Source organism: Mustela erminea, chromosome 1 (assembly GCF_009829155.1).
Source record: "Mustela erminea isolate mMusErm1 chromosome 1, mMusErm1.Pri, whole genome shotgun sequence".
NCBI lineage: Eukaryota > Metazoa > Chordata > Mammalia > Carnivora > Mustelidae > Mustela > Mustela erminea.
Window position 1 is genome coordinate 16,138,019 of NC_045614.1, and position 27,973 is coordinate 16,165,991.

The window sequence follows — 27,973 nt, forward strand, 5'->3', positions numbered from 1 at the left end:
CAGCAAGGATCTACTCTCCCTAGGGCCCTGTCCCCTCGCTGGCAGGTCTTAGGAATCAAGTGTACACTGTGGCATGGCAGGATCCCCAACAGGACATGCACTAAAGCATCGTGATAGAAACTAACCCATCTCGAACCTTGCACCATGATTTTTCCAACACGCCACACAGCTTTCGTGAGCTGTGTTACCATGAGTAGGTAGAGATTGAATCTCAGTTTATTGAGCATGTATTATGTGCCAGGCTCTGTTCTGGGCATTTGTGGGAGAACCGGGGAGGGCGGTCTTCCCTCGAGCTTTACAAATTCATAGCAACCACTTTTTTTTTTTTTTTTTAAATTCGAGGAAGTAATGGGAAACCTTGGTCTCCTGGCTTTCCACGTGTGTATGTGGGACACCCTCCGAATGAGCTGCAGGGTCTGTGACAGTTAAGTGAGGAATCCCGTGCACCTGGTGTGGCAAGCCCCGTGCACCTTGGTCATTAAGTCAGAGGTGTGGGTCAGGTGCCCTCAGGAGAGAATGGAGACGTGACTCCTTCCTGTCTCTCCCAGAGCTAACAGGGCTGGTGTCTCAAGGTGGAGGGAGTCCTTTTCAGACAGAAGCACTGTATCACAAGGAACATCATTACTGTCATCCCGCACTATTAGTCATTCTTGATCCAAGGCTTTGGGCAGTTTTTACACACATTTCATTTGTTCTAGAAAATTTCACTTTCATGAGGCTTTTGATATCATTTCCATGTCTTCGACAGATAACTCAGAACGGCTGTAAAGGGAAGACCATGAGGGTGGGGTGTTCAGAAATGGCCGTTCTCTAGAGTTCCCTAGAGAAGCAGATTTTCACAGAAGAGCAGCAGAATTGGGATCCGTCTTCTAGAGGGGACTCGGAGTCCAGTGGGCAAAATGGCCGCCCCTGCTGTGCATAGAAAGGAAACGTTTCGGGGAGGCTGAATAGTCCTCTGCCAGCCCCTTAAAGAGGCAGTGGAGACCTTCAGTGAGAAACAGAACCAACGTCTTGGCAGCTGGCAAACTATAACAGGATGAGGAAATCTTTTTTCCTTCCTGAAGTTTTGGATCTGAGAAGCTCAAGGCACCATGTCCAAATTCCCGCAGCTCACTTTTGTGTACCATAATAGAGTATTGTGCTCCCGCGCTGAGGGTGGTAGCTGCTTGCTTAGGCAAATTTTGTGTATTTAGAGTCACTGATTCTGTTTCCAGACAGAGGACACAAGGTCTCCTTTGTGGGTGGACAGTCAAAGAGCAGAAAATCACCGGACAGGGAGCTTCTTGGTGGTACTCTGGTTGGAGGCATAATTTATCAACGTCAAAAATGACTTTTCTCGTAGACAATAGCGTGGATGGATCCCAGGGGGATCCGACTGAGTGGAAAAAAGAGTCCGTCTCCAAAGGTGATATGCTCCATGATAACATATATACAGCGTTCTTGAACTAACCAAATTATAGAGGTAGAAAACACATTAGTGGTCGCCGGGGCTTAGGGACTGAGCAGAGGGGGCGGAGCGCTGGCCACACAGAGGGGACCACGAGGAGCCCAGCAGTGGCCGAGCCGCCCTGGATCTTGACCGTGGCGGAGGTTCCATGAAGCCGCACCCTCACACTCATGCTAATAAATGCTTGTACGAGATGAGATCTGCGTAAGCTCTGCGGATTGTACCCTTCTCAGTATCCTGGTTTACACGTGGCCACTGGGGGAGACAGAGGGGTCACGTTGCTTTACGACCTCCTGTGAACATTTCCTTAGTTCAAAACAGGGTTTGTTCATCATAGTCTTTCTAAACCCACAAGTCCTGAGTGTTGAGATTCTGACTCTGGAACATAGGAGACCAAGAGAGGGGGAGGAAGGGAAGAAGGAATTTATTTCGAGTTGAAGAAGGTTTTAACAGACACACGCGTGCGCGCGCACACACACGCGCAACTGACCAGATACAGCCCTTTATCCTGCCGGCGTCTGAGGTACACAGTGGTGGCAGGATTCGGTCCCAGGATGGCCTGCCCTCGGGGCCCCGCAGGCTCTGCTGCACGAGAGAGTGCGCTCGCTCCGTAAACCCCGCTTCGGAAGAAACTGCCAAGAGCCAACCGCAGAAGGGAACTCCCCCTCCCCTCCAGCATGCTTCTCGGGGCTTCTTAAAGCCAAGCAAAACCTCAATTTTTAATTGAAAAGTTACATCTCAGGGTGCCTGGGTGTCTCAGTTGTTAAGCATCTGCCTTTGACTCAGGTCATGATCCCACGGTGTTGGGATCGAGTCCCGCATCAGACTCTCTGCTCAGTAGGAAGCCTGCTTCTCCCTCTGCACCTCCCCCTGCTTGTGCTCTCCCTCTCTCTCTCTGTTAAATAAATAAATAAAATATTTTGTAAAAGAAAGAAAAGTTATATCTACAATGCATACTGTGACACATCTGACCGTCGAGGAAGGTGTGTTCTCAGCCTCATTGGGTCCTTGTCCTTCTGTTGCTCTGAGACCCCCATCTCCCCATTGACTGTTCAGTCTCCTGCTAGACCCCGAGGCATACGGTACGTGAACTGTGCATCTGTTTTTTTAATTTTTATTTATTTATTTTTATTAACATATAATGTATTATTTGCTTTAGGAGTACAGGTCTGTGAATCATCAGTCTTACACAGTTCACAGCATTCATCATAGCACATACCCTCCCCAATGTCCATCACCCAGCCACCCCCTTCTCTTACGGTTTGTCTCCCTCCCAGTCCCATCTTGTTTCATTTTTTTTTTTTTTAAGATTTTATTTATTTATTTATTTATTTGTCAGAGACAGAGGGAGAGAGCGACCGAGCTCAGGCAGACAGAGAGGCAGGCAGAGGCAGAGGGAGAAGCAGGCTCCCCACCGAGCAAGGAGCCCGATGTGGGACTCGATCCCAGGACGCTGGGATCATGACCTGAGCCGAAGGCAGCTGCTTAACCAACTGAGCCACCCAGGCGTCCCACTTGTTTCATTTTTTTCCCTCCCTTCCCCCTACAATCCCCTGCCCTGCCTCGCCTTTCAAATTCCTCATATCGGGGAGATCATATGATAATTGTCTTTCTCTGATTGATGTATTTCACTCAGCATAATACCCCTCTAGTTCCCTCCACATCATAACAAATGGCAAGATTTCATTTCTTTTGATGGCTGCATAGTATTCCATTGTGTATATATACCACGTCTTCTTTATCCATTCATCTGTTGATGGACATCTAGGTTCTTTCTGTAGTTTGGCTATTGTGGACATTGCTGCTATAAACATTCGGGTGCACGTGCCCCTTCGGATCACTACGTTTGTATCTTTAGGGTAAATACCCAGTGGTATGATTGCTGGGTCGTAGGGTAGCTCTATTTTCAACTTTCTGAGGAACCTCCATGCTGTTTTCCAGAGTGGCTGCACCAGCTTGCATTCCCACCAACAGTGTAGGAGGGTTCCCCTTTCTCTGCATCCTCATCAGCATCTGTCATTTCCAGACTTGTTAATTTTAGCCATTCTGACTGGTGTGAGGTGGTATCTCGTTGTGGTTTTGATTAGTATTTCCCTGATGCCAAGTGATGTGGAGCACCTTTTAAATGTGTCTGTTGGCCATCTGGATGTCTTCTTTGCAGAAATTTCTGTTCATGTCTTCAGTGCGCATCTGTTCTTAATGCGAATGTTGGCCTGCCGTACAAACGGTTTTCTCACTCTGTGTTTGGAGTTCTGTGTCGGTACTTCGGCCGGACCCTTTCTCATCAGCCACGTTGTGTGCTGCCCTGCGACGTTCCAGAAGTCGAGTCGTCTTCTACTCGTGGACACTTGGGTGCTTGTCCTCCTTCTGCTACTTCTTGTGCTGCTTTGAGTTTAGCCTCTTGTCCAAAATACAAGTTCTTGACAGTGTGGGGGTAAGGTCTCTGTTTCTGTCTTTCTAGCCCCTCTCATGGCTGTGCAGTGATTTCCTTCTGTCTGGATTCCTGCCTCAGGCTTTACCTGGTGCGGGCTCCGGGTCTCCCATCAGCACTGTAATTGTGAGGCGACAGCAAGGGGCACCCCCTGAGGCATTCAGAACGGACTCGTTATCCCAAACCATCAGGGTGCTGCCGCCAGTCCATTTCTCTTCATGAAATGAAAGCGGCCGCAAAGTAGCGTAGCTTCATGTTTTGCTGTACATATGTGCCGGATCCCTTAATTCCAGCACAATGACAAACATATAGATCGTGTAGGGGTATGTGTGTGATCTTTGCAGCGCAAAAGTTCTCACTGACGTCCAGATGGCATTTTACGTACGAGTATGTGTGTGGCGTCGGTGTCGTTGTCTCAAAATAATGTCCGTGGAGTTCCTTCGGCGGGTAAAGGCTGAAATGAGCCAATATCCCATCCTGTCCATTTTTTTGGAATCACCAGGGCTGGGTGAGGCTCAGTGGAGTCCCCAAGTCCAGCCGTGTGTGTGTGTGTGTGTGTGTGTGTGTGTGTGTGTACGTGCGCGCGCGTTCGAATGTTGGCCCGCACGTGCGTGAGCACAGGGATGCAGGGTAGAAGCAGGTCCACTGGTGGTCAGCAAGAGAGGCTGCCATCCCCAGACACTAAGCCCGATCCAGCACCTGCTCCGGGGTGCCACGGTGGCGTGGTGACCTCCCCAGCTCTTGGAGCATAAGAGGGGTCGTTTCTGAGGAAGGTCTGACGACAAAAGCTCTCCCAGAGGAGGGGCAGGAAGGGGGAGGCCACAGGCGACAGCCGGCCCTGGGTGGTGGCCCTGAGCACCAGGGCCCTGACGCATCCCAGCCCACAGTCAGACTTTCTCCAGGTGCTGTCCAAAGGCCAGCTCTCGACCTGGCACATGTCATGTAAAGACATGCAAACATTGGGTGTTTTTCCTTCCCTACAGAGTTGGGAGGCAAAACACTGCAGGAACCCAAAGCCGAGAGTTTCTGTTCCGCCCCGCTGAGCAGGACGGCCCCACTCCCATCTACATGCAAACTCTGGCAGGGACCCAGGCCCCTATAAATAAGCATCCGGGCTGCTTCAGGAAGGCTGGGCTTCCTCATTTTTTTTTTTTTTTAAGTGGAATTTGCAACAGCTTCTGCCCAGAACATTTGTGTCCAAGGCCCTTTCATCTCCGAGGCGTCCTGTACGATGACCATGCGGAGGTTCTGGAATTCTTCCCACAGCAGCTGGGTCACAGGACGAGCCCTACAGGGCCAGCCTGTTGGAGTACAGAAACAATTATCTCCCTTCTGTGACCTCTGTCTTGTATTTAGATGGGAGTCGTCATGGTGCCCTTTCTGAGGACCGAGCAGGAAGCTCCTTTCAGTTCTGGCCAAACAGATTATTAGCAATGGAGTAGCTTCCTCAGTAAGTTCTGGAAGCCCAGGGCACAGGGGTCAGCCGGGGCCCAGGAATACATCTCGGACACCACTCGGTCCGCAGATTCTGACGGGCCTTCCCTCTCTGCAGACTGACTCGCAGCACAGGCTTACGACGAGAGTGCCAGAGAGGAAACAGAACGGGCCACACCGACATCTGTGACACTAGCCCGGGAATCAGGACAGAGGTCCCAGAGTGGAGCAGGTCGGTGCTGCTCAGAGGGGGCCGTGGACCCAGTGTGGGAACCAGCTGTAACCATCTACCAATGAGATAAGCAGCTTGAGCTCAGAACGCAGATCTGCTGTGTCACAGAGCACACAGCCGAGTGAGGCTGACCCGTTTTTTTGGCACAAAGACTCTCTCAAGGGAGTGGTGTGTCCGTCCACCTTCCGGCCTGTGCTCCCACGCATCGTGGATGACTACCTTGAGCAGTTCTGTGTAGCAGCTGTGGATGGTCCTGAAACCACCCCTGGTACAAGATAGTGTAGAAGAAACATCACAAACCGATAAGAAAGAGAAGGTTTGCGCCCCGAATTAGGTTTGGAAAATTGGCTGTGTAATGTTCCTGCACTTCAAGATTCTATTTATTTATTGGAGAGAGAGAGAGAGAGAGAGAGAGGGAGCAGGGGGAGGGGAAGAGGGAGAGGGAGAAGCAGTCTCCCCGCTGAGCAGGGAGCCCGATGCAGGACTCGATCCCAGGACCCCAGGATCATGACCTGAGCCGAAGGCAGACGCTTACCTGACTGAGCCACCCAGGCACCCCAATGCTCCTTCACGCACAAAATGAAACAGGGCTGGGTTCAAAAGTGAAACGGGGAACAAAATGTAGCCTTCAAAAGAAACCAGAAGAGAAATCGTGAACCCATCTCGCAGTGTGGGAAAACTTGCTTTCGAAATGTCTTTTCAAATGACCAAAATAATAAATGCTTTTTGCAGAGAGTTTATAAAGCTTTAAGAGGAAGAATCACCTGGGGCGCCTGGGTGGCTCAGTGGGTTAAAGCCTCTGCCTTCAGCTCAGGTCATGATCCCAGGGTCCTGGGATCAAGCCCCGCATCGGGCTCTCTGCTCAGCAGGGAGCCTGCTTCCCCTCCTCTCTCTCTGCCTGCCTCTCTGCCTACTTGTGATCTCTGTCTGTCAAATAAATAAAAATAAAATTTAAAAAAAAAAAAAAGAGGAAGAATCACCTATGATTCCGTCTCCTGGGGTAGAATCACCGATGCCCTTCTGCTTTCTTCTCCCTGACCTTTTACCCATTCGTAGAAGTATTTAATAAAACTAGGGTCACATATGCCTACGACTGCATATCCTCCTTTTCCCGTGAAATTCACTATTATTTTAAAATAATGAAACAAAAGGTATACAAAACTACATATACAGCATGATCTTGGTGGTAGTGGTTCAGTTTGGTGGGGTTGCCTTATACACTGTTCATTAAATACATCACTGTTCTTCAGAATCAGAAGTTTAGGGGCACCTGGGTGGCTCAGTCAGTTAAGCATCTGGCTCTTGATTTCAGCTCAGGTCATGATCTCGGGGTCGTGGGACCAAGCCCATGTGGAATCTGCTGGAGATTCTCTCTCTCCCTCCGCCTCTCTCTCTGCTCTCTCTTACTCTCAAAATAAATAATTAACATATTCTGGGGGAAAAAAAAATCAGAAGTTTAAAAAGTGCTACGCAGGTGAACGTGATTTTCTGCTCTCTAGTTTGACCTTTTATAAATTGTCTGCAAGGAGCATGTATTACTTTTGCCCTCAAGGAAAATAAAACGTTGTCAGTCCCAGCCCAGTGTTCCAGGCACTGGCATTGGTGGGATTCGGTCCCTCCATCTTGCAGTTGGCCTCAGACCACCCTTGAGGCACGGGCCCCTCCCTCAAATGCATCTCCTGGGCTCAGGGGGGAGGGGTGCAGGGCCACCACCATCCCCTCTCTCCTACCCCTGGGAGATGAAGGCCATGCAGCGGCCATGGCTCTTCCCCAGCCTGGGCATGCCGCCACGTTCACTGCCAGCCCTGGCCTAGGGCCCTCCTCTGGGAGGATGAGGATGCAGGGGCATGTGTCCACGGTTTTCTGAGGGGTGTATTTCCTGCACGTTTTGGGGGCATCTCTTGTGCTCATGGGATCGGCAGAGGCTTTGCAGTCAAAACTTTCCCTGCAAGCAGCCCCGTGGCTGAAATCCCCTGGAGTCCCCCTATAGCCCTGTGGGTGCTGAGCACGGCTGCCTCGGCTTGGGGGCTGCAGCATGAAACACTGTAGGACACAAGGCTCGTGGGGGTTTCCTTCCTCGCTGCTGCCTCACATTTGACCCATCGTGAGCCAAGGCCATTGGCAGCCCCTCTTGAGAAGAAGTGTAGTGTGAAGGTTGAGATCCCTGCTGTTCCCGGCATGTTGGCGCCCGTGATCGTGAGTGAAAGGACCGGCTAGGAGGCCCTCCAGGCCGCAAGTCTTCACAGGCAGGAAAGGAAGTGAGCATGGCTCGTTATTTTGGGAGCCGTTCTCAGGAGCACAAAGACGTGCCTTCACCAACAGAACTGCAGAGACCAAGGGAAATCAGCAGCCTTGCTTTTTCCAAGTCTCACTTGGTTTTTATTTTTAAAGATTTTAAAAGGTTTTTAAAGATTTTATTTATTTATTTATTTGAGAGCCGGGGGGGAGGGAAAGCACAGAGGGAGAGGGAGAAGCAGGCTCCCCGCTGAGCAGGGAGCCCGAGGCGGGACTTGATTCCAGCACCCAGGGATCATGACCTGAGCCAAAGGCAGATGCTTAGCCAGCTGAGCCACCCAGGTGTCTCCCTAAATGCACACTTTAGAACCAAGTATCCATCCATCTCTATAGCTCTGGGTCCTGTTTAAATGGGGAGGGGGTACCCCTAAGCCCAGATGATAAGCCAGGCCAACGTAAGTGGGGGGCCCCCAGTAGGCTGTGTAAAGCCGAGGTGCAGCCTCCCCGGGCAGCTCCAAGCCAGGCTGCACTGGGGCGAAAGCTGTGTACTCTGCTCCCATGAACCTTGCGTGTGCCTGTGACCGTCTGTGCCTTGATGTTGCAGGCCTGGCGCAGGTTCCTGGGAAGCTGTGTGCCCACTACGCCTGGGATGCCGGTGTGCTGCTGCAGGCCTGGCCGGCTGTGGACCCGCAGTTCCTTCAGCAGCCGGACGTGGTAGAGATGGCCGTCCTGGTGAGTGTCCCCCGCAGCCAGGTGGTCGGGCCTTTCTAGACCACCCGGCCTGACTCGGCCGGACCGTTCCCCGCCTGTCTTACGGTCGTACATTTCGGCTTTGAGAGGTCACCATGCACTGCGAGCCTGTGACATAACCCTGCCCCGCATCAGAAGTTCGGATCGCCTTGCTCTCCTCCCTCGGCTCTTGCTTCGTTTAGGGAGGAGGGGGATGGTGAGTGGTTGGCGGAGAGGGAACACCTCACTGGGAAAGCTATTTCAGAACAGCTCCGGAATGTTCCTTTTTTTTCTTTAATTTCTTTCTTTCTTTCTTTCTTTTTTTTTTGGTAAATTACGTCATTATAGATGCATAAAAGTAGTTTTATATTCCAACCTTTTACAGAGCACATAACTCAGATAGTTTATCCTTTATGTAATTATTACATCTTTCATGTGTTTACTCGGAAACACATTACCAGGAATTTTTAATGCTGATGTGTCTGAAGAGGGAAAGGGAAACAGGGGGCCCTCTTGGCCCGTCTCTGAACCACACGTGGGGCCAGGCCCTTCACATCCAAGATTTTATTAAACTCTTACCACTCTGTCAGGTAGGCGTTTCCCTTCTCATTGATTTCACTTGAGAAGTTAGGCTCGGAGAAGTTGGTCGCCGGTCCTGAGGTGATTTGCTCATTGGTCAGTAATGATCACGTGACCTGCTATGCTTCAGGCACGGTGCTAGGCTCTGGGGGGGGATACAAAATCGAACAGGACAGACAGCCTCCCTGCCCTGATGGAGCTGAAAGCCGAGTGGGAGAGAGTGGGAAAAGGAAAGAAAAATAAATAAAACCGTTGCAAATGGTGAAAAGGGCCAGGACCAAACCACCCAGGAGCTGAGAGAGAGCCGGGCCTCGCAGGGGCCCAGTCGGCCAGGCCCCGGCTTTTCTGCATCCTGGGCCTGGCTGGCAAGTTGGTGTTTGGAAAGGGCTCCACGCGGGAGACCCGGCCCCTTCCCAGCCGCTTTCTCTCCACACCACCTCCCCTGACACCTCGTTCCCCGACTGCAACCCCACTTTGCTTCCCCCACGGAGGGGAGGACGTGGGTCTGCCCTGGTAGGCTCCTTTCCGAGAGCTTCAAAACCAAAAATAGCCTGGTGACACAGAGAATTTTCTTTACCTTAAATAACGTTTATAAGAAATGATCTCGGGGGACGCCTGGGTGTCTCAGTTGGTTAAGCAGCTGCCTTCGGCTCAGGTCATGATCTCAGCGTCCTGGGATTGAGTCCCACATCGGGCTCCTTGCTCGGCAGGGAGCCTGTTTCTCCCTCTGCCTCTGCCTGCCTCTCTGTCTGCCTGTGCTCGCTCACTCTCTCTCCCTCTATCCCTGACAAATAAATAAATAAAATCTTAAAAAAAAAAATAATAATTAAAAAAAAAAAAAAAGAAATGATCTCGGGTGCCCCTGAGAACTCGTCCTCAGCGTGAGGTAGTGCTAACTTGAGAAAACGAAGTTGGAGCCTATCAAATACCATTCTGCTTTAGTCGCTGCGGCAAAGACATCTCGTCCTGGTCATCGGTAAAATGGTTCCAGATTATTGTGGAAACGAAAACCCTAAGTTTAGGCTGTGAGTAGACGCCCTGCGGGTTCCCCCATGGGGAGAACCTCTAGCTCGGGCCACCATGCCACATGGCGGAACTTCCATGGCAGCCTGTGTTCTGTGTCCGTGTGATCTCGGTTGGTACCCTGGGCAGAAATAGCAGGTGTGGTGACAGTATGGTGTCATTCTGCGTGGTTTGGGCCAGTCTGTGTCCTCTGTGCCTGTGGCATGCAGGGCTGGGTGCAGCCCTGGGGGTCCCTAGCCCAGAGGCGCTGCCTCAGCATTGAGCGGCTCAGTGCCCAGGAGGGACGGTCTAAAGGGCCCATGGTGGGCACACCCACAGGCAGTTTCTGTAGCTTCCAGATTAAGGCATGGAGCTTGGGAATGAGACTGTCCTGCTTGGAAGTCTCCCATTTTACAAGATACTTTTGTAGGCCTCTGTTTCCTCAATGATAAAAGGAGGCAAGCACTGCGCCCAGCTCTGCCTATTGTGGAAAGAATCAGATCAGATGTTGCCAGGAGCTGCTTGGCCTGCTTCTGGACGCTCTCATGACAAAACCCACGAACAAGCAGTGAGTGCCGACTAAGGGCCAGGCACTGCCCTAAGAACTTTTCCAGATAATGACTCGTGGACCCCGCACCACAGCCCTGGGAGCGGGCCTGGGTTTACCCATGTCACGGACGAGGCAGCTGTGTGACCAAGTCCATTTTAGAGGGGAGGGAAGGGCGGCAGAAGGGGGCCCAAGCCCCGGGGGAGACGGCAGGGTCCCCAGCTACTGGTGTGGACCTCTCTGCTTCTGGCAATCGGGGCCGTTACCGCAAGGGGGTGTGGGGCCTGGGCTCGAGGAGCAGTGTGTCCCTGGTGGGGAGAGGATGCCTGATCGGCAGAAGCTAAGGTAGGGAAAGCCCTCAGTGACGGTGGAACAGACAGCCATGAGGAGGGGAGCATAGGCCATTGGGGAGAAGGCCAGGCTCCACCCCCGAGAGGGTTGGGGGGCTGGCAGGGCATCTGATCAGGGAGAGGAGAGGACCCAGGAGGTCATCCAGCCCGTCTCTACCGCTGGCTGGGTGAAGTGGCTTCACCTTGTGTGCCTCCGCTTCCCCGTCTGTAAAATGGGCACAGAGCCGTCATGCCTGTCCCTCACAGGCTTGTGGGAGGAGAAACAGGTTGGCTCGGGTGGATCGAGTGGCCCAGACCTGGGCACGGAGTGAGAGCTAAGTCAGCGGGAGCTTTCATTGTCCACAGCTGTCACAGGGCTGCCCTTGTGTCGCTGGGGGGCCATGGTTGGGGCGGGGGCGGTGCTCTAGGCCAGCGGCCCATCAGGCAGCATTTGGAAAAGTCTGGGAGAACAGTACTGAGGCCCTTGCCCGAGGCTATGAGTAATGAGAGGAGGTGGCAGAGATGGAAGCTTGCAAGGCCACCAGATGGGGACTGGAAGACTTCTCTCAAGTCAAACGGCCACTATCTGAGATGATTTTAAAGAGCTGCTTCCCCTTTAGGCCCCTGAAGGCCAAGTCCAGTGTGGAATCCCACCTGGGCTTCGGTTGTCCATTTAACTGGTGCCTCGTGCCCGGAGATGCAGCATAATGGGGACCCACTCGTTCTGAGGGGCCCGCCCTGAGTAAGGCAACTTGGGGGAGTCCCAGGAGCCAGAAGCCAGGAGAGGGTGCCGGGGGCCATGTGGGAAGGCCCGCTGGGCTCCCTGGCCACATCCCGAGGCCACAAGCCCCACCCCTGCCCCAGCTGGGGTCAGGAATGACTCAGCTCCCTGGACAGGCCTCCCCAGGGACAGCTGAAGGTCAGCCCCCAGGCTCCAGGGAAGCACTGTGTCTAGAAGTATTTAGGATCATGGTTCTAAGGCTGTGTACGGAAGAGGACACCCCACACTGGCTCCTTCCATCGTGGCCGGGAGTCCCGAGGGATACGGGGGTGTAAGGCCTAGTCAGCTGGTCCCTTCAGACAGGTTTTCTCCCTCAGTGATCCAGAGGATTCCATCCTTAAAGAAGAGAAAACTGAAGTCTAGGCCTGAGGGTCTGCACAAGAGCATGTGTTCTCTCCTCCGACGCCCAGAGGAGCCCTTGCCCTGTGCCCCTCTTCCCCGACTGAGAACCGAAAGCCCAAGCTGAAACCATGACTCGGGAGCAAGCACCAGTTCTAAGAATGCCGTGTTTGGGGCCCCCAGGACTTCACGAAGGGCGCGGCTTTGGTGTGACTAGACAGGAGGTCTTTTCTGAGGTCTTGGTCAAAGCAAGCACGTGGTCCTGAAAGAAGGAGATTCTAATGGCTTAGAAACAAGATGGTGGGGGGCGAGGGCACCGTCCTTTGAACAGCAGCCCTAGTCCCACAGCTCTAGGACACCAAAACCCTGCATCCGAGAGACTCGGACTTTTTTAGGAGAACCATTTTCTAGAATATTTCAGGACACAACGTGTTGGCATCTTTGGGGCTCCCACCCAGCGATGTAAGTTGATGCAACCAAGAAAAATGCCACTAAGTTCTCTGTGCATCTGAGAAAATGGAGTGGGTGATGAGGGACACCTGATAGGCTTCGGCTGAACCCCGAGAAATTATTGCTGGTAACTTTTCATAATACGGTGACTGTATTTTCCCAGTTAAAAACAAAAACAAAGACAAAAACAAAAACAAAAAAACTAGGGGCATTAGTGAAAGAGTTCTTAGGGGAGCAGTGGGGTGGAGGATTTGAAGCACGGCGGTTCAGAAGCCGTGTGGGTCCTGAGAGCTCCTTCGCCTGTCCCACTGCCAGTTCCTGTTTGCTGGGAAGTGTGTCCTTACTGACCGGTACTCCGAACAGCCACTGATGTCAGCAGCTGGACCGGCCTGTTCTCAGCAAGGCTGAGTTAAAGTCATGGGGGTCCAGTTTCCCTGTGCCCATGCTGGGGCGCCCCGTTCTGGAGCCAGGCCTGTGGCAGGGAGTTTACCTGCCTTCCCCAGGAGCTGGTGCCCCCCCCCCACGACCTAGATAAAATCCTCAGTGACACTCGCTGTGCGCAAAACTTAAAGTCGATCCCCAGTGACACAACCGTCCCTCTGCCCCCTGGAAGCCGCTGAGAATTTTGACCCGATTTCCAGCACCGCTGGGACAGAACGCGCTCCAGGTGTGGTGCCCACACGCACTCTCCGTGCCGGGGCGCCCCCATCCTCTCTCTCCCAGTCTGTGGCTTTCAGGCATTACTCCTGTCCTCGCCGCCCTCTGTCCTCTGGGGAAGCTGGTGCCGCATCTTCCTGGGGGCCACCTGTCACCCTCCGGATGCTCCTCATCGTTTGTCTCGATTTTCTCCTTCTCAGATCAACAACAAACACCATGGCAAGATCCCGGTGCCCCAGTGCGTCGCGCGGGACCAGGACAAAGTCCATGAGCTCGTCCTCCAAAGCGAGCTGGGTGTCAGGCTCTTGCAGGGGCGAAGCATCAAGAAGGCTTTCCTGTCCCCCAGAACGGCCCTCATCAACTTCCTGGTGCAGGACTGACTGCAGGGGGCGCCCCTGAGGAAGGAGGTCTGTGCTGGGGCCCAGGGCCGGGCAGCCACTGACGTCTTGAATGTTTACCTCCGCGCTCTGCTGGGTCAGGCTTGGGCAGTGAACCTGTGCGGTGGGGCCTGGCGCAGGGGTGAGGCTGGGTGTGGGCAGAGGAGCGGAGACGGAGGGCTCGGGCAGCGGCTGCAGGTGGAGGAAGCCACCAGAGGAACTGCTGGGTGTTTCCTGGGTGTCTGCAGGAAGGCGAGAAGAGAAGCAAGTGAGAATGAACGCGGCAAGCAGCCTGGGAGCTCTGACTCCTAGAAATTGCACACTCCAGGGACATGATGGTAAACTGAGGACCCACAGGCACGGGAGCAGCAAGGACAGCCAGTGTTGGACAGGTGACAGCCTGGGCATCGTGGCAGATGGTCCCCTCACTTTCCAGCTGAACGGAGGAGCCATGGGGGTCATGTCCAAATATTCAGGATGGTCTGCAGAAGCTGCTTTGCACCCGAAGGCAGGTGGGGCGGGTCCCTCCGCAGTTGTCCCCACTGCTGGGCCAGCTCTGATGCCAGATCCGGGTGAAGCACCACCTCCACCCTCTGCCAGGGTGTCAGATGTGCTGCTTGGTATAGCAGAACCACGCCGGTTCTGAGCTCAGCTGGAACCCGGCCCAGGGCACACCGCAGCCCCACAGGGAGTCTGCTCATGTGTGCCCCAGATGGCCCCGCCGTTGACGTGGGCCCCCGCGCTGGGTATTAGCATGAGCTCGCTCGCCTTGGGCCAGTGGGCCAGAAGCACCGGGCACTGCCTCCATGTTCAAGCTGCTGCCACCTGGCTGCCCAGGAGGTGTCCAGGAACAGACCGCCATTGTCGGTGCATTACGGTAATCCAGTTTTCTGTGAAGTCAGCAGTTAGGTGCCCTTCTCAGAACTGGCCTGAGCCGCTGATTCATACTTAATGGGCCAGTGGGAGAGAATCCAGCCATTCTGTGCCACTGAAAACCTCTATTTGTTTTCTGATGCCGTTTTTCTGAAGTAGCCTCAGATGTGGCTGTCGTCGGGCAGCTAACACATGACCTTTTTTATTGCAATAAAATGCGTGTCATGTATGACTTGGGGACCTATGTGTGATCTTGGACTGGGCGCCATATTTCCTATTCTGGGAGTTAATCAGGAGCAGATCGAGGGGTTTCATTATCATCGGAAGCATCGGCCATGTGCCTGCTTCCACACGGAAAGTTCCAAAGTGAGGTGTGGGGGGACTGACCTAAGTCCCTTTTGTGGTAGACAAAAAACCTGGTCCAGGCTCGTTAGCCACAGTGGTTAAGTTACTGGTTCCCAGATGTCGTTCAACTTGATGCCCTGCCCGGTCGCCATGCCCAAATATTCTGATGTAATGGATCTTAGGTGTGCTTGGGCATCAGGGAACCGTAAAAGCCGCATGGGTGATTCTAACAGGCAGCACAGTTCCAGAACCACTGGGCTACTTGATGGATCTGAACCGTAATGTCGAGTCCTTCCTCTCCCTCTTCTGCTTCACTGGGATGAGTCTGGTGTGGGACCCGAGCCTGAAGGAGCAGAGCTGGGAAGGACCAGGCCCAGAGTGGAAGGCAGGGGCCAGAACTTTCCAGCAGGTATTCAAGATGCTCCCAGAGCCCACCTAGGTATACATACTCTATTCCACATGTAAATATGATATAAGCAAGTAGATGCAGAAATTTGATACAGGGAGGGAACCTTGAGTGTTTCTGCTCTGTTGTCCTGTTTTCTTCCTAAAGTAAGCGGAGTGGCCTTGAAACCATCAACAGGATAGGCCAGGGAGCCCTTTATCTGCACAAAATCTGGCCAGAGCCACAGGCCATTAAAGCCTCAAGGCTACTGGACTGACCCGCCATGGCTTTGGAGAACTTTTTCTGCAAGAGGATAAGCCTTTTGAAAACAAGAGCTCCTTGGTGCTCTGAGAGATGGTTGGTATAAAGAACAATGGAACAGAATGCTAATCCCTGGGGGTAGGGAGGTGGTGTGGGGAATGATCTCAGTCCTTTATTAACTGCCTTGATTAGGTCAAAAACCGGACCCAACAAGTTCACTTGTATTACATCATGGAACTCTCACAAAAACCCTACAGGGAAGGAATTATCCTCTGGTAAATACAAAGAAACCCAGGCTCTGGGATTCAACACCTTGCTCAGTTTCCACAGCAGAAAAGGCGAACTGGGATCCAAACCCACATCTTCTGGCCTCCAGATCCCCGGATGCACCCCCGCCGTGTTTGCCCGGCCCCCCCCACTCCTCCTCCCCCACCCCCATATTTGCCCATCTTGACCCAAAGTGCCACAGTCAGGAAATTGAGATGTTGGCCAAAAGCTGACATTCTGAGCAGAGTCTGGCCTGGCCTCTCCCTGTGGAGGCCTCCCTTCTGTAAAGCCGGGAAGTCACAGCCCTGGACACAGGTGGGTTCCTTCCGAGAGCTCAGGGTGGGTTCCATCGGGCTGGAGGTGGAAGTTATTGCCAAACTGGTGGAATGCCCAGGTTCACGGGCAATGGGAGGGGAATGAGTGGAGAGAGTTTATGCATAGGGAAAGCAGCTCCTGGGAGGCCACATTGGCAGGGAAGTGCCGCCACGCTAGGCGCCAGCCATCCGCCAAGGAAAATGAAATTGATCCCTGAGACCCTAAAACAATAAATGAGCTGGGCAAAGGCTTAGACATGCTTCCTCCCAACTTAATTACCCATGCTTGGGGAGCTGGTTAAGGAAAATAGGGTGCAGCCAAAGGTGGTTTATTTTTTTAAAAATGTAACATGACCTTTTTCTCATGAATAAATCAGTATATTTACACAATGTGATGCTGACCATAATTTTTTTAAATTCCAACCTTTACAGAGAGAGAAGGAAGTTTGCCCACAAATCATTGGTTGAGAGTCCTACGAGTCATTTTTTCCTTCTCTTTACGTTTTTGGCATATTCCAACTTGTATGGGCCATGTGGTATTTCAGTAATGGGGGGAAGATACCAAAACGTACAATTTTGTGAAGATCCGAATGAGCTCAAGTCCTATCCCCCTTGATTTTTCTTTTTCTTTTTTTCTCCCACCGTAGCAAGTTGCCAGCTGGGATGTGTCCCCAACTAGGAAAACGTAGGTTCTTTGTTGTATGCAGTAGAATCTAAAGAAACAGAAAGCAGCCCCACGAAGCTGGTTTTTGCAGCCCCTCAGGGTGGGCAGGTGCGTGACCCTCCCGAGCATCTCTCAGCCTCAGAATCTTGCAAAACAGAAGGTAACATTCCTTCATGGAACTCTCCGGTCCTCAGTGGGTGTCCCAATATGGCCGCCAAGAACGTGAGCCTGGAGTCGGCCAGACCAGGGTTCTGGGGCCTTGCGACCACGTGACTCTGTCCCTTGAAACCTCAGTGAATCTCTTGTTTTCTCAACAATAAAACAGGAGTGGGCGCCTGGGTGGCTCAGTGGGTTAAGCCGCTGCCTTCGGCTCAGGTCATGATCTCAGGGTCCTGGGATCGAGTCCCGCATCGGGTTCTCTGCTCCGCGGGGAGCCTGCTTCCTCCTCTCTCTCTCTCTGCCTGCCTCTCTGCCTACTTGTGATCTCTCTGTGTCAAATGAATAAATAAAATCTTTAAAAAAAAAAAAAACCAATAAAACAGGAGTAAAAACCGCGCCTTGGGGTATAAGAGTGAAGTGAGGGAATGTGTATCAAGAACGGGGCACAGAATAAGCTCTCGATAAAAGAGAATGGCCCAGGGCGACTGGGGGTGACTCAGTGGGTTAAGCCTCTGCTTTAGGCTCAGTTCATGATCACAGGGTCCTGGGATCGAGCCCCTAATCAGGCTCTCTGCTCTGCCTACCTTTCTGCTAACTTGTGATCTCTGTCAAATAAATAAATAAAAGCTTAAAAAAAGAGAAAGAGAGAGAGAGAGAATGGGCCATAATGAGTAATCTTGCCTGAGTAAAAACACGCTAATGGTCTAGAATGGGATTATCTTTGGTCAGAAAGAAGGGAACTTTCAGAAAAATACACATCCTAGGCCTATTGAGGAAAAAGACTTAAGCAGTAATCTTGGAGGAATTTTAATCCCGTTGGGTAGAATCAGCCCTATTATTTGGTATTTTCTCCTCCTGTCCTGAAATCTTTGTATTATGTGCTTCCATAAATCCGTGCCTGCTGGTTAGTGTCTTGGAGCTTCATCTGGGGGACGGTGACCTCTCTTTGGTGCTGGGGACCCTCTTTTCTTTAAGTGGGAGCCCAGGCCACAGTCTGGCAAGAGTCCGGGAAGCTCCCAGCCTTCTTCTGGTCCCACGCTGGCCAGTCACTTTTGTCCCAGGACACAGGGGATTGTGACATGGGAAAAAATGCAGTCAGGGACAAAAAGCCAAGAACTGGAAACCATACGCATGAGCCTAGCTTCAGCCCTTAGATCAAGTCCGGTTCAGGTGAGGTGGCCTGCCTGTGGCACCTGGAGTAGGTTTCCGGAGTGGCCTCTGAGCCCTTTCCTCCACAGCAGCTCCTGGAAGGGAAGCCTGTGATGTGCTGGGGCGGGGGGTGGGGGTGGGGGCAGGAGGGCCTCTTGACTGTGTGCAGCTGTCATCATGCTTACTGTGTACCTGCCTTAGCCTGGGGTTTCCTGATCGGTGGCCTGAGGCTGCTGGGAGCAATGGCCCAGTGGTGTGAGCTGGACAAGATTGGAGGCCACGTGGAAAAGTCCACCAGAGACTCTGATGGGCCTTTCGTGGCCCAGGGGCCTCTTGGCAGACCAGTGCTCAGGCAAGATGGCCTCCAAACCGAAAGCAAGACATCAGAAGTTTTTCACTGACGGGTCGTTTGGGACCACGGGCCAAAGAAGGCGTGGTTCCTGCCCCAGCTGGCCTCCCCGCCAGTGCCCTCCTCGGCCTTCATTCTCCTGGGAGAGGTCAGGCTTACAGGGTCATCTTGCGTACCCCACGCCATTGCCGCTACTCTGACCTTCCCACATCGAAGCAACCAAATGGGAATTATGACCCACTTCCTATCAATAAGGAAAGAAGCCCAAGTCATGACTCCCTAAGTCATAGCCCTAGGAGCTGCCAGAGCCCGGACCAGCCCCCGGCCCCGGCTTCCCCCGCCGAGGCACCCACCTGCTGACCTGTGAGGCAAGAAGTGGGATGCCCTGGGGCTCGTTCTTGCTCTTTATATCCAGAGAATTCTGAACTGGAGCTCTGGCGTGTGTGTGGCCCTGCAGGCGTGTCCCTCCTTGCAGAAGGGTTGGGCTTTTGTGAATTTCTTGCATCGGCCATCCTGGCTTCGGGTCACTTCTGGGGGGTGAGGATGATAACTCCTGGGCATCTGGGGGTGAAGGGACTTGCCTCAGCTCAAGGAAAGTCTCCGGAGAGGGGACATCAGCAGTCGGCCCATGAAGGGGATTGATGGGGGTTGGTGCCCCCAGGGGAGAGGAGGTGACCCTCGGAGCCTATGAAGCATCGCGCCTGCCTGTAGGAGAGGAAAGGCTCTAGATCAGCAGCCAGACTCACAGGAGACGTGGAATGTGGGGCGGAGTCTAAACAGGCCCAGCTGCCCCTGGCTTGCCTTGTGCCAATACGCTGTGCGGCTGGGGGCAGCGCTGCTGGCCCTCCGAGCGGTAGACAAGACCCGTCAGGGGGCCTTCTCATCCCCCTTCTGCTGATGACAAAACTGTGGCTCAGACGGGCTGAGACTTGCTTGAGACCATGGCTGTACATGATGCAGTATCTCGACTCCGATCTGGGCCCATTCCCCTCGCAGCAGCCCTCCCCTGCATTGTAGGGCAAGCCTGGTGCTCGCAGCGGCAGAAGTCAATTCAGGACATCGATCATCCCAATGGACGAGCCCCACCGCACCCTAGAGGTCAAGGGAAGGCACAGGGTAGGCAAAACGAGAAGAGTCTGCTCTCCCCTTCCTGCCTCGGAGACTGAGGAGCGGAAAACATCTGCTTCATGGGCTGGGTCCCCGTCCGACCCTCCAAGGGTGGGCGGCTGAAGGCTCTCGTCCAAGCTGATGAGTCTGGGGTTTGGAATCTGGGATGACCAACAGTGAGTGGGGCGGGCATCCCCCAAGGGTGGGAGGGTGGGCAGTGCTGGGGCCGGCGGGAAGGGGAGATCCTGGAAGGAGAAAGGCCAGTCTTGGAGGCAGAGGCCCAGATCCAAGGGTGGGGCCCCTCCAGGCGTCCATGATACCTCTGAGCCCGCCCGCATGGGGGAGGCAGGCAGGGATCGTGAGGCCCTGCAGGGGAGGTGGTGACCAGGCCCGCTGAAGTCACCCGGCTGGCCGGGGACCCAGCACATCTGACTCACCTCCCCCAGCCTCAAGCCCTGAACTTAAATTCCCGTTCTCACTGGGACTCTGCAAGAGCGTTGCCTGGCCTGGACACCCAGGATGTAAGAGCCATGGTCTGGGATCCCCCAATATCAGCAGTGATAACACTTACTACTTACTGTGAGCTAATGATGTGGCAGGCCCTGTTCTACGAGCTTTACCACCGGAGGGGCCTCGCTCATCTCACACTGGAGAGCCAGGACTCTGACCCTGCTCCCCACACCGCTGCCCAAAAGCCTTTATGCAAGCTGGCCCATTCACCTCCTGGATTTTCCAAGACAGTCCTGGCTTTCCCTCCCATGAACCCAGGGCCCCCTAGAAACCATGCAGCCCACACTTGTTGACCTGTGGCCGGGGAGGTCAGCCCACTGGGGGTGCACAGCTGCATGAGGGTACCCCAGGTGTCCCAAGGCACCCAACTCAGCGAGGGCCCACTGCAAGGTCTGGGCTCACTCTGAGCCTGGCACTGACCACTCCAAGGGACCATCACCTCTGGCAGACAGAGGGAGCTGCCTTTGGGCCCCATCACTGGGACCTAGAAGTCAGGGAGTCAACTTGGCTCAACCCCACACACTGCTAGGAAAATCCCAAGGAAGGTACTAGGGGAGACCTGGCCTGGGCAGGCCTCATGGTGGCCGAGGGCACCACCTTCCCCAGCTTGTTTCCACGCACAGCAGAAGGGATCACTGACCTTGGCTGGCCCTGGCTCCTTCCAGAGAACCCCCATCACCACACCCCATGGGCTCCCCATGGGACAGGGAGAGAACCATGTCCTGGGGAGGGATTCTGCTTCCTCAGATGGGGAGGTGGCAGGGAGCATGAGGGCGCGGGGGGTACTGAACACGGTGGGGTTAATCGGCGAGGCAGGACGACCCAAGGAGTGATGTCATTGGCTGCATCTGGCGTGTCACTCATCAGGAAAAGACAGGCGCCCCCTAGAAGCAGAGCCAGGGTGGGCCCGAGGGGGCTCGCTGTCAGTGGGGGGGCTGCTGTGCAGAAACAGGCTGGGAGAAGCAGCTGAGAAGCAGGGCCTGAGCCAAGTGTCACCACATATTTCCAGTATTCCCTACCGATTAACCCCTTAGTTGTCAGTTAACATCTTAGTTTTGTTGGGTTTTTTTTTTTTTAAGATTTTATTTATTGGAGAGAGAGAGGGAACCTGAGACAGAGCGAGCGAGCATGACGGGAGGAGGGAGTGGCAGAGGGAGAGGGAGAAGCAGGCTCCTCGCTGGGCAGGGTGCCTGATGCAGGGCTCGATCCCAGGACCCTGAGATCTTAACCTGAGCCGAAGGCAGATGCTTAACTGAGCCACCCAGACATCCCCACGTCTTCTATTATGAACTGAATCTTTATGTCCCCCACAAATGTGTATGTTGAAAGCCCACCCCTCGCCAAGTAATGGGGCTAGGATGTGGGCCTCTGGGAAGTGACGGGGTCTGATGGGGTCACGAGGGTGGGGCCCCCGTAAGTGGCAGCCCTGCCCTCGGAGGAGTCTCAGAGAGCTAGCCACTAGGCTCCCGTCCCTACTTTCTGGTGGGGGAGGTGGAGGGGTTCATGGTGGGGGACAAGGAGAGGTCAGGAGTCTGCAACCCAGAAAGGGAGATCAGCCGTGGTGGCGCCCGGGTCTCAGGCTTCTGTTTCCAGAACCGAGAGGAGTACATTTCTGTTGTTTGTAAACTCCCCCCCCCCCCCCGGCCTGTGGGACTTGGACATGGCGATTACCATCTCCGTCCTGGGCAAACATGCTAAGTGATGAGCAAACCTCTCCGTGAACACAATAGACCTCCTAGGTGCCCCTCGGAGAGTGTACCAGACCTCTAAGCTACCTGTTTACCTCATTACCGCCTGCCCCACCCTCCCTGAGCACCAATACCTGGCCTGCCTGCTGGTTATCTTGCTTGTCTGCTTTTTATCTTCAGCGATAACAAATTTTAGGTATCATCTAACTGATAATCTAAGTATCACATCGAAAGCCCTAAACCTCCACGGTCTCACAGCAAACCTTCTTTCTCATTCCCAGAAATCTAATTCTCTGGAGAAGGAACAGGGTACGAGCTCTGTTCCACCAGATGGAACTTCACGGAGGGCCCCAGGGGGAGGCAGGCTCCATCAGGTTCAAGGCCCGGCTCTCAAGGTCGCCCAGGACGTTGACATCCGGCCTGCAGGGAAGAGGGGAGAGCAGGATGGTGTTTCCCAGGGAGGTGTTTACGTGCCAGGTCTGGAAGGGGCATGGATCTCTTCCGCCCACCCTCTCCTGGCCTCCGGGGAGCTGGGAAGTGTGGTCCCGGCTGCCCCCACTTCCTGGCTGCCACCCTGCCTGGGGGGAGGGGGACACCCAAGAGTGTGGTGGGTAGCTAGCTGCCTTCTGCCCGCCCCAGAAGTCTTCACCCCCAAACTCTTACGTGTCAGTGCGCTTCTTCCTGATCTTCCATGTCCTTGAAGCTTCCAGACCTCTCCTGGGGGACAGCTCTCTTTGTCCTCTCAGTTGGGGAGAGCTGCCAGCCGCGTGCTTGCCGTCACAGACCCGTCCCTCCCCTGCCCTGCCAAGGCCCGCTCTGCCCCCTGCCCGGGGCCTCGCTCCACGGAAGTGCGTGAAATCGCAGACCTGCCACGTGCCATCCTGTGTGTGGCCGATTTTTACTGCAAAGGTTGGTCCCCAAGTCCCTCTGGGGGACTCACACGTTCATTTGTGGAGGCCGTTTGGAATGTTTTGTTGGTTTGGAGGATGTGGGACATTTTGAGAGGTAGAGAAAGGCAGGCTTCTCAGATGCCCTGCGGGGAACCTGGGAAATTCTTCAGATTCCTGCTTCAGAAGGGTCACGGTTGTTCATTCGGTGTGGAAATGCGGCACATCCCTGAGTGTGTGACTGTGTCTGCCTCTGGAGCCAGACGTCTCGGCCCACGCCCTGCCTCCACCTCCACACACATACACACACTCTCACACCACACCACACTACACACACACCACGTACCACACCCCACACACACACCACGTACACACATACATACCCACACACTCACACACACACACACACCCCACACCACATACCATATCCCCCCCACACCACATACACACCCACACACACACACTCACACAACACCACATACACACACCACATACACACAGACCAAATACCACACCACACACACACACCACATAGCACACACACACATCCACATACTACATACCACATGTACACACATACACACACCACATACCACACCCCCACACACACACCACACACACACATACATACACACACACTCACACCACACACACACACACACACCACATACCACACGCACACACATACACACACCACATACCACACCACACACACACTACATACACACATACATATACACCCATACCGCACACACACAGTGCATATACCACACACACATACACACATCACACACACAAAACACACAACACATACATTCACCACAAAGCCAAGGGCCCTGCTCCGGAGGAGGGCGTCCCAGACATTTATTTTTGCCTGATAGAGGACTAGCCTGGCAGCCCTGTGACTAGGGGGCCGCGGGGAAGGCCTTTTAGTCATGAGAAGGGGTCCAGGTCACAGCTGTCAGTCAAGGAAGTGGCCGAGGTAGGGGCCACGGTGGACCATGACACACAAAGTCCCCCGCCATCTTCCCCAGGTCTTGCGTGGGCCACCATCCCCAGAGCCATCAAATTGTGTGGGCTGCCTTCCTCTGTATTGTTCATAAAAGCAAGTAATAATAATCAGGACACACTCGGAGTGGCCAATGTGTATCCATCACTGATTTTGTGCCAGACACAACCAGACAGCTGGCCCCAGCAGGTGAGACAGAGAACTCTGGAACTCGGCTCGGCTGGAGGCCCAGCTCCATGGTTTCCTGACCCTGAGAGCTTGGCAGGTGACTTACCCTTCCTGAGGCTTGTGTCCTCCCCTAAGGGACAGGGTAACAGTTCCAGCCTTGACGTCATCCTGAGGAGTCGGAGGTACGTGAAACGGCTTCGAATTAGCTAGTACTCTCACGATTACATGCTTTATCCCATTTAATCCTCACCCTGTGGGGGTCTCAACAAGCAGGACCCCACTTTACAGATGAACAAACTGAGGCTTGGAGGTGTCACCCACCCATCAGTGTCCGGAGGTGAGTGCTCTTGAGTTCTGTCTCACGATCTGGGGGTTGATTGCAGAGTGTATGGGAATTAATGGTGGTGTACCCTTGGGACATGCGCCTTTTCTGAATGTTTCCTCAAATGCTTACATTTTGGAAAGTGTATAAGGCTGAATACTAAAACAAAAAAAGCCAATCATGACCCACCCAGCTTGGCCCGGGGCTCCATCTACTTCCTCACGATTCCACACCCCCAGCCCGCCCCATCCACAGGGCGACCACCAGGCTGGGGGGGGGGTGGGTGAGGAGTGGGCTCTGGTACATAGCAAGTGCTTAGCAAACACTAGCTCCCTACCCTTCCATCCTTCCCCACACCCCTGGCAACAGGTCCATTCCACTGGGGTATGATCGCTGAAGTGGGTTGCAAGAGAGCATCTCACCCTGCATGGCCCGTGGAGAGGCTTCTATGGGGCAATCTGGGAATGGCCTAACAATCCAGCATTTGGGTGGTGGCATGGCTCCTGGAGACCAGCCACAAAGGTGCCCATCTATTTTTTTCCCCCCCTGGGAGAGTGGAACAAGTTTAAAATGCCTAGGCTGCCTCTTCTGTAAGGTTACAGGTATGGTTGTATAGGTTGTAGACTGCACAAAGGTATCTAATCAGGGGCCAAGTGGCCAAGCCATGTACCCATAGGACTATGAATGCCCAGAGCAGACAGTTTTTCTTATTCATATAAATATGTTATAGAGGTGATCAGTGGCTTTGCCCCTCAGCCCCTAAGTGAAATCTTTCTAAAAGTGCCTCTCAGCTTAGAAAGTCCTAAGCAACAGGTCAGAAGAGCTAAAAGACTGACCTTCAACATTGGTCCAAAGTCTTAATGTGATTCCAAGGGTCAAGAAGTGGTCACAGACTTTTGGGTGAAACTTGGTGGCACAGGACAACTTTGAATTCTGATTCTGGCTCCAAGCAGGCTCCATGACTTTGAGCAAACTGTTAAGGACATCCAAGACTTTGATTCCTTAATTACAAAATTGACCCAGCGATGCCAGCTGGTAGATGAGATGGGTGTCCTGGGCGGGAAGACTGCTGAAAATAGTCTGGGGATATTTTGTAAATTGAAAACTCCTGCATAGCCCAAAATGACAGTCTGTGGATTTCTTGGCAGGGAACAAAAGCATAACATTTGGATGATTTCTTGCAACCTCTCGGTGAGGGCTAAGGCTAAGGCTTCAGTTCTGGCCCCTCTGGCCTGGGCTGCCACAAGCTTGGGGTGGAGGGTTCATCATGGGGCACTCCTGGAGCCCACAGTCTGTTGCAAACCTAGTCTAGATTGTCAAGAACGGAGCTTAGCCCAAGGGCGGGAAGCCTGCTGGGGAGGGAGGTTCAAAGCAAAATGCCATGTAGAGACAGCTGTGAGAAGGGAATGAGGGGCTGCTGGAGGAGGCTCCATCGTTTATTTTAAGCCTAGAAAGAAGGAAAGTTGAGGGAGCACAATGTGATGCCGCAATCGGGGCCCAGAAGTCACTGGCCTTTACTTGGATATTTCCCCTGGGGCAGAAATGAAAAGGAGCTAAGTGTTCTCTTTACCATAATGTTGGAGCCAGAGCCCAAGGGAGCCAGGAAGGGGAGAGGGGTGGGGTCAACAGCCAGTTGACTATGTCTGTTGTTCGGGATCCTCTTTGTGGGCCACAACTAAAAAGAAACCGGATGGTGAACTCATGCAGAGATTGGCCAACTGCAGCCCATTGGCCAAATATGGCCCATTGCCTATTTTTATAAATAAAGTTTTATTGGAACACTCGCCACGCTGAATTGTGTATATATTGGTCTGTGGCTGCTTTTGCAAAGAGTCGAGAAACTGTGACAGAAATCCTATGGCTCACAGAACCTAAAATAATTTATCATCTGGCTCTGTATGGAGAAAGTTTCTTGACTCTTGAAATGATGGGAGAGGCTTGGAGGGTCCAAAAACTTGGGTTGAGTTCTGGGGTACATATTTCCTATCTGGCCACCTTGGGCAAAACTTTAGGCTCTCCAAGCCGGAGTTTCTTTATTTTTCTTAATTGGATAGTAACTGTCTGCCCACAATGGTCTAACCGGTTGTCATGAGTATCAAATAGGTATTATATTTCTTTGTATTATTTTAATGGTTATTTTAGACATTTCGGCACACAAATATAGCTGGTAATAATCTTCCTTCAGTTTATATTGTACTGCTTCACGGCGTGCAAATTGAAATGCTTCACAGAGTGCAAATTGAACTGCTCTTCCTGTCCTTTGAGCTGCTACTAAATACTTTTTCTGTATGTGCAATAAATCCCATGTAAATTGCTTATTATTTTTGTTTTAAAAGCCAACAATCTTTATTTATTTATTTATTTAAAAAATATTTTATTTATTTATTTGACACAGAGAGAGATCACAAGTAGACAGAGAGGCAGGCAGAGAGAGAGGGGAAGCAGGCTCCCCACTGAACAGAGAACCCAATGTGGGGCTTGATCCCAGGAGCCTGAGGTCATGACCTGAGCCGAAGTTCTGTTTAGGCACCCCTAAATAGTCAACAGTCTTTAAAGAAATTTTTAAGGGTGCCTGGGTGGCTCAGTTAGTTAAGCGTCTGCCTTCAGCACAGGTCATGATCCCCAGGTTCTGGGGATCGAGTCCCTTCTTGGGCTCCCTGCTCTGTAGGGAGTCTGCTTCTTCCCCTGCCCCACCCCCCACCGGTTCCCTTTGTGCTTTCACTAGAGATTTCTTGGTTGGCATGTGTTTCTTTCAACATTTTAGATCCCATTCCATGGGCCTCTGGCTGGCTGTTTCTGATGAAAATGTTTTTGTTGTTTTGTTGAAGATGCCCTTGTTCCTTTGCCTACTTTTAAGATTGTCTCTTTAACTCTATTTCAGCCGTTTGAGTTGAACGTGCCTCTGTGCAGTTTTCTTTGTATATGCCCTGCTTGGGGTTCATGAGACTCATGGGTCTGTGCTGGGATGACCCGGGCTTTGACTCTTCCTGCCCCTCCCCTCCCCTCGCCACACGCGCACCTTCTTGCCCACCCCCCACTCTCCAGGCTTCCTCCCAGATTCCCACTGTCTGGACGGAGAAGAGACACCCACAGACACAAGAGCAGCAGGGCCTCCGGGATCCAGAACAGCCCTGAGAGAGAGAGACAAGACCCACAGAATGTTTTCTTTTCTAAAAACTGCCCATGTAAAGCCATTCAGGGTGTGTGGGCATCCGCAAATACGGAGCTGCCAAGCCCCGCCAGAGGGCTGACTTCTTGGGTTGGGATGACTGCAAAATGCAAAAGGGCTACCCCCCACCTCTGCTTCCCTTCATTTTCCTCTCAATTTGGAAACCAGATGTGAGCCTGTTTTTCAATATAGGCTTAGTGTGAGGTCTGTATGTACATGTTTGAAGGGGGGGTTGGTGAGAGGGCACATTCCCAGCCAGTGACCCACTGTTCCCCAGGAGATGACAGCATCTCACCGTGGCCTCATCCACGCCTCCCCATTTTAAAATCCATTTGTGGGAGGTGCACCTGGCTGGCTCAGTCAGTGGCGTATGTGACTCTTCTTTTTTAAATTAATTAATTAATTTTTATTTTTATTTGAGAGAGAGAGATATCGACAGAGATCTAGAGTGGGAAGGAGGGGGAGAAGCAGACTCCCCGCTGAGCAGGGGATCAGGGGATCCAGGTCCAGGGGATCCCCCAGGACCTCGGGATCATGACCTGAGCCAAAGGCAGACGCTTAACAGACTGAGCCACCCCGGCGCCGCAGCATGCGATTCTTGATCTCAGGGTTGTAAGTTCTACATTGAGGGTAGAAATTACTTTAAAATAGAATTTTTTAAAAATCCATTTGTGAGAATAACTGGGATGAAGGTTTAACTGGGAGTATTTCTCACTGAATTTAGAGTAAATCCAGACCCCCTGATTAGCCCTGGGGGGCCCTGCCTCCTGCTCCCAGC

General features: G+C 52.9%; 1 protein-coding gene and 1 long non-coding RNA gene across 6 annotated transcripts in view; one reads left to right on the plus strand and one right to left on the minus strand.

Moving 5' to 3' along the window:
- LARS2 (leucyl-tRNA synthetase 2, mitochondrial) overlaps positions 1-14,674 on the plus strand; it is a 151,523-nt gene extending 136,849 nt beyond the window's left edge. For 2 of the 3 annotated variants that reach the window (XM_032317367.1, XM_032317359.1), the window contains exons 20-21: positions 8,384-8,511; positions 13,393-14,674. In XM_032317367.1, the coding sequence (XP_032173258.1) occupies positions 8,384-8,511; positions 13,393-13,572 (308 nt within the window). In that variant the 3' untranslated portion in view covers positions 13,573-14,674. The remainder of the gene's footprint in view (positions 1-8,383; positions 8,512-13,392) is intronic. The other variant, XM_032317375.1, reaches the window with a different exon arrangement.
- Positions 14,675-17,418: 2,744 nt separating this feature from the next.
- Positions 17,419-22,394, minus strand: LOC116575831. Of its 3 annotated transcripts, none has more exons than XR_004279969.1 (3): positions 22,304-22,394; positions 18,697-18,896; positions 17,419-18,081 (listed from the first exon to the last, which is right to left on the minus strand). It is a non-coding gene; the product is annotated as an uncharacterized LOC116575831 (long non-coding RNA). The 3 variants fall into 3 exon arrangements; XR_004279971.1 differs by having other exon boundaries at positions 17,419-17,886; positions 18,689-18,896; XR_004279968.1 differs by having other exon boundaries at positions 18,689-18,896.
- Positions 22,395-27,973: the final 5,579 nt, after the last annotated feature.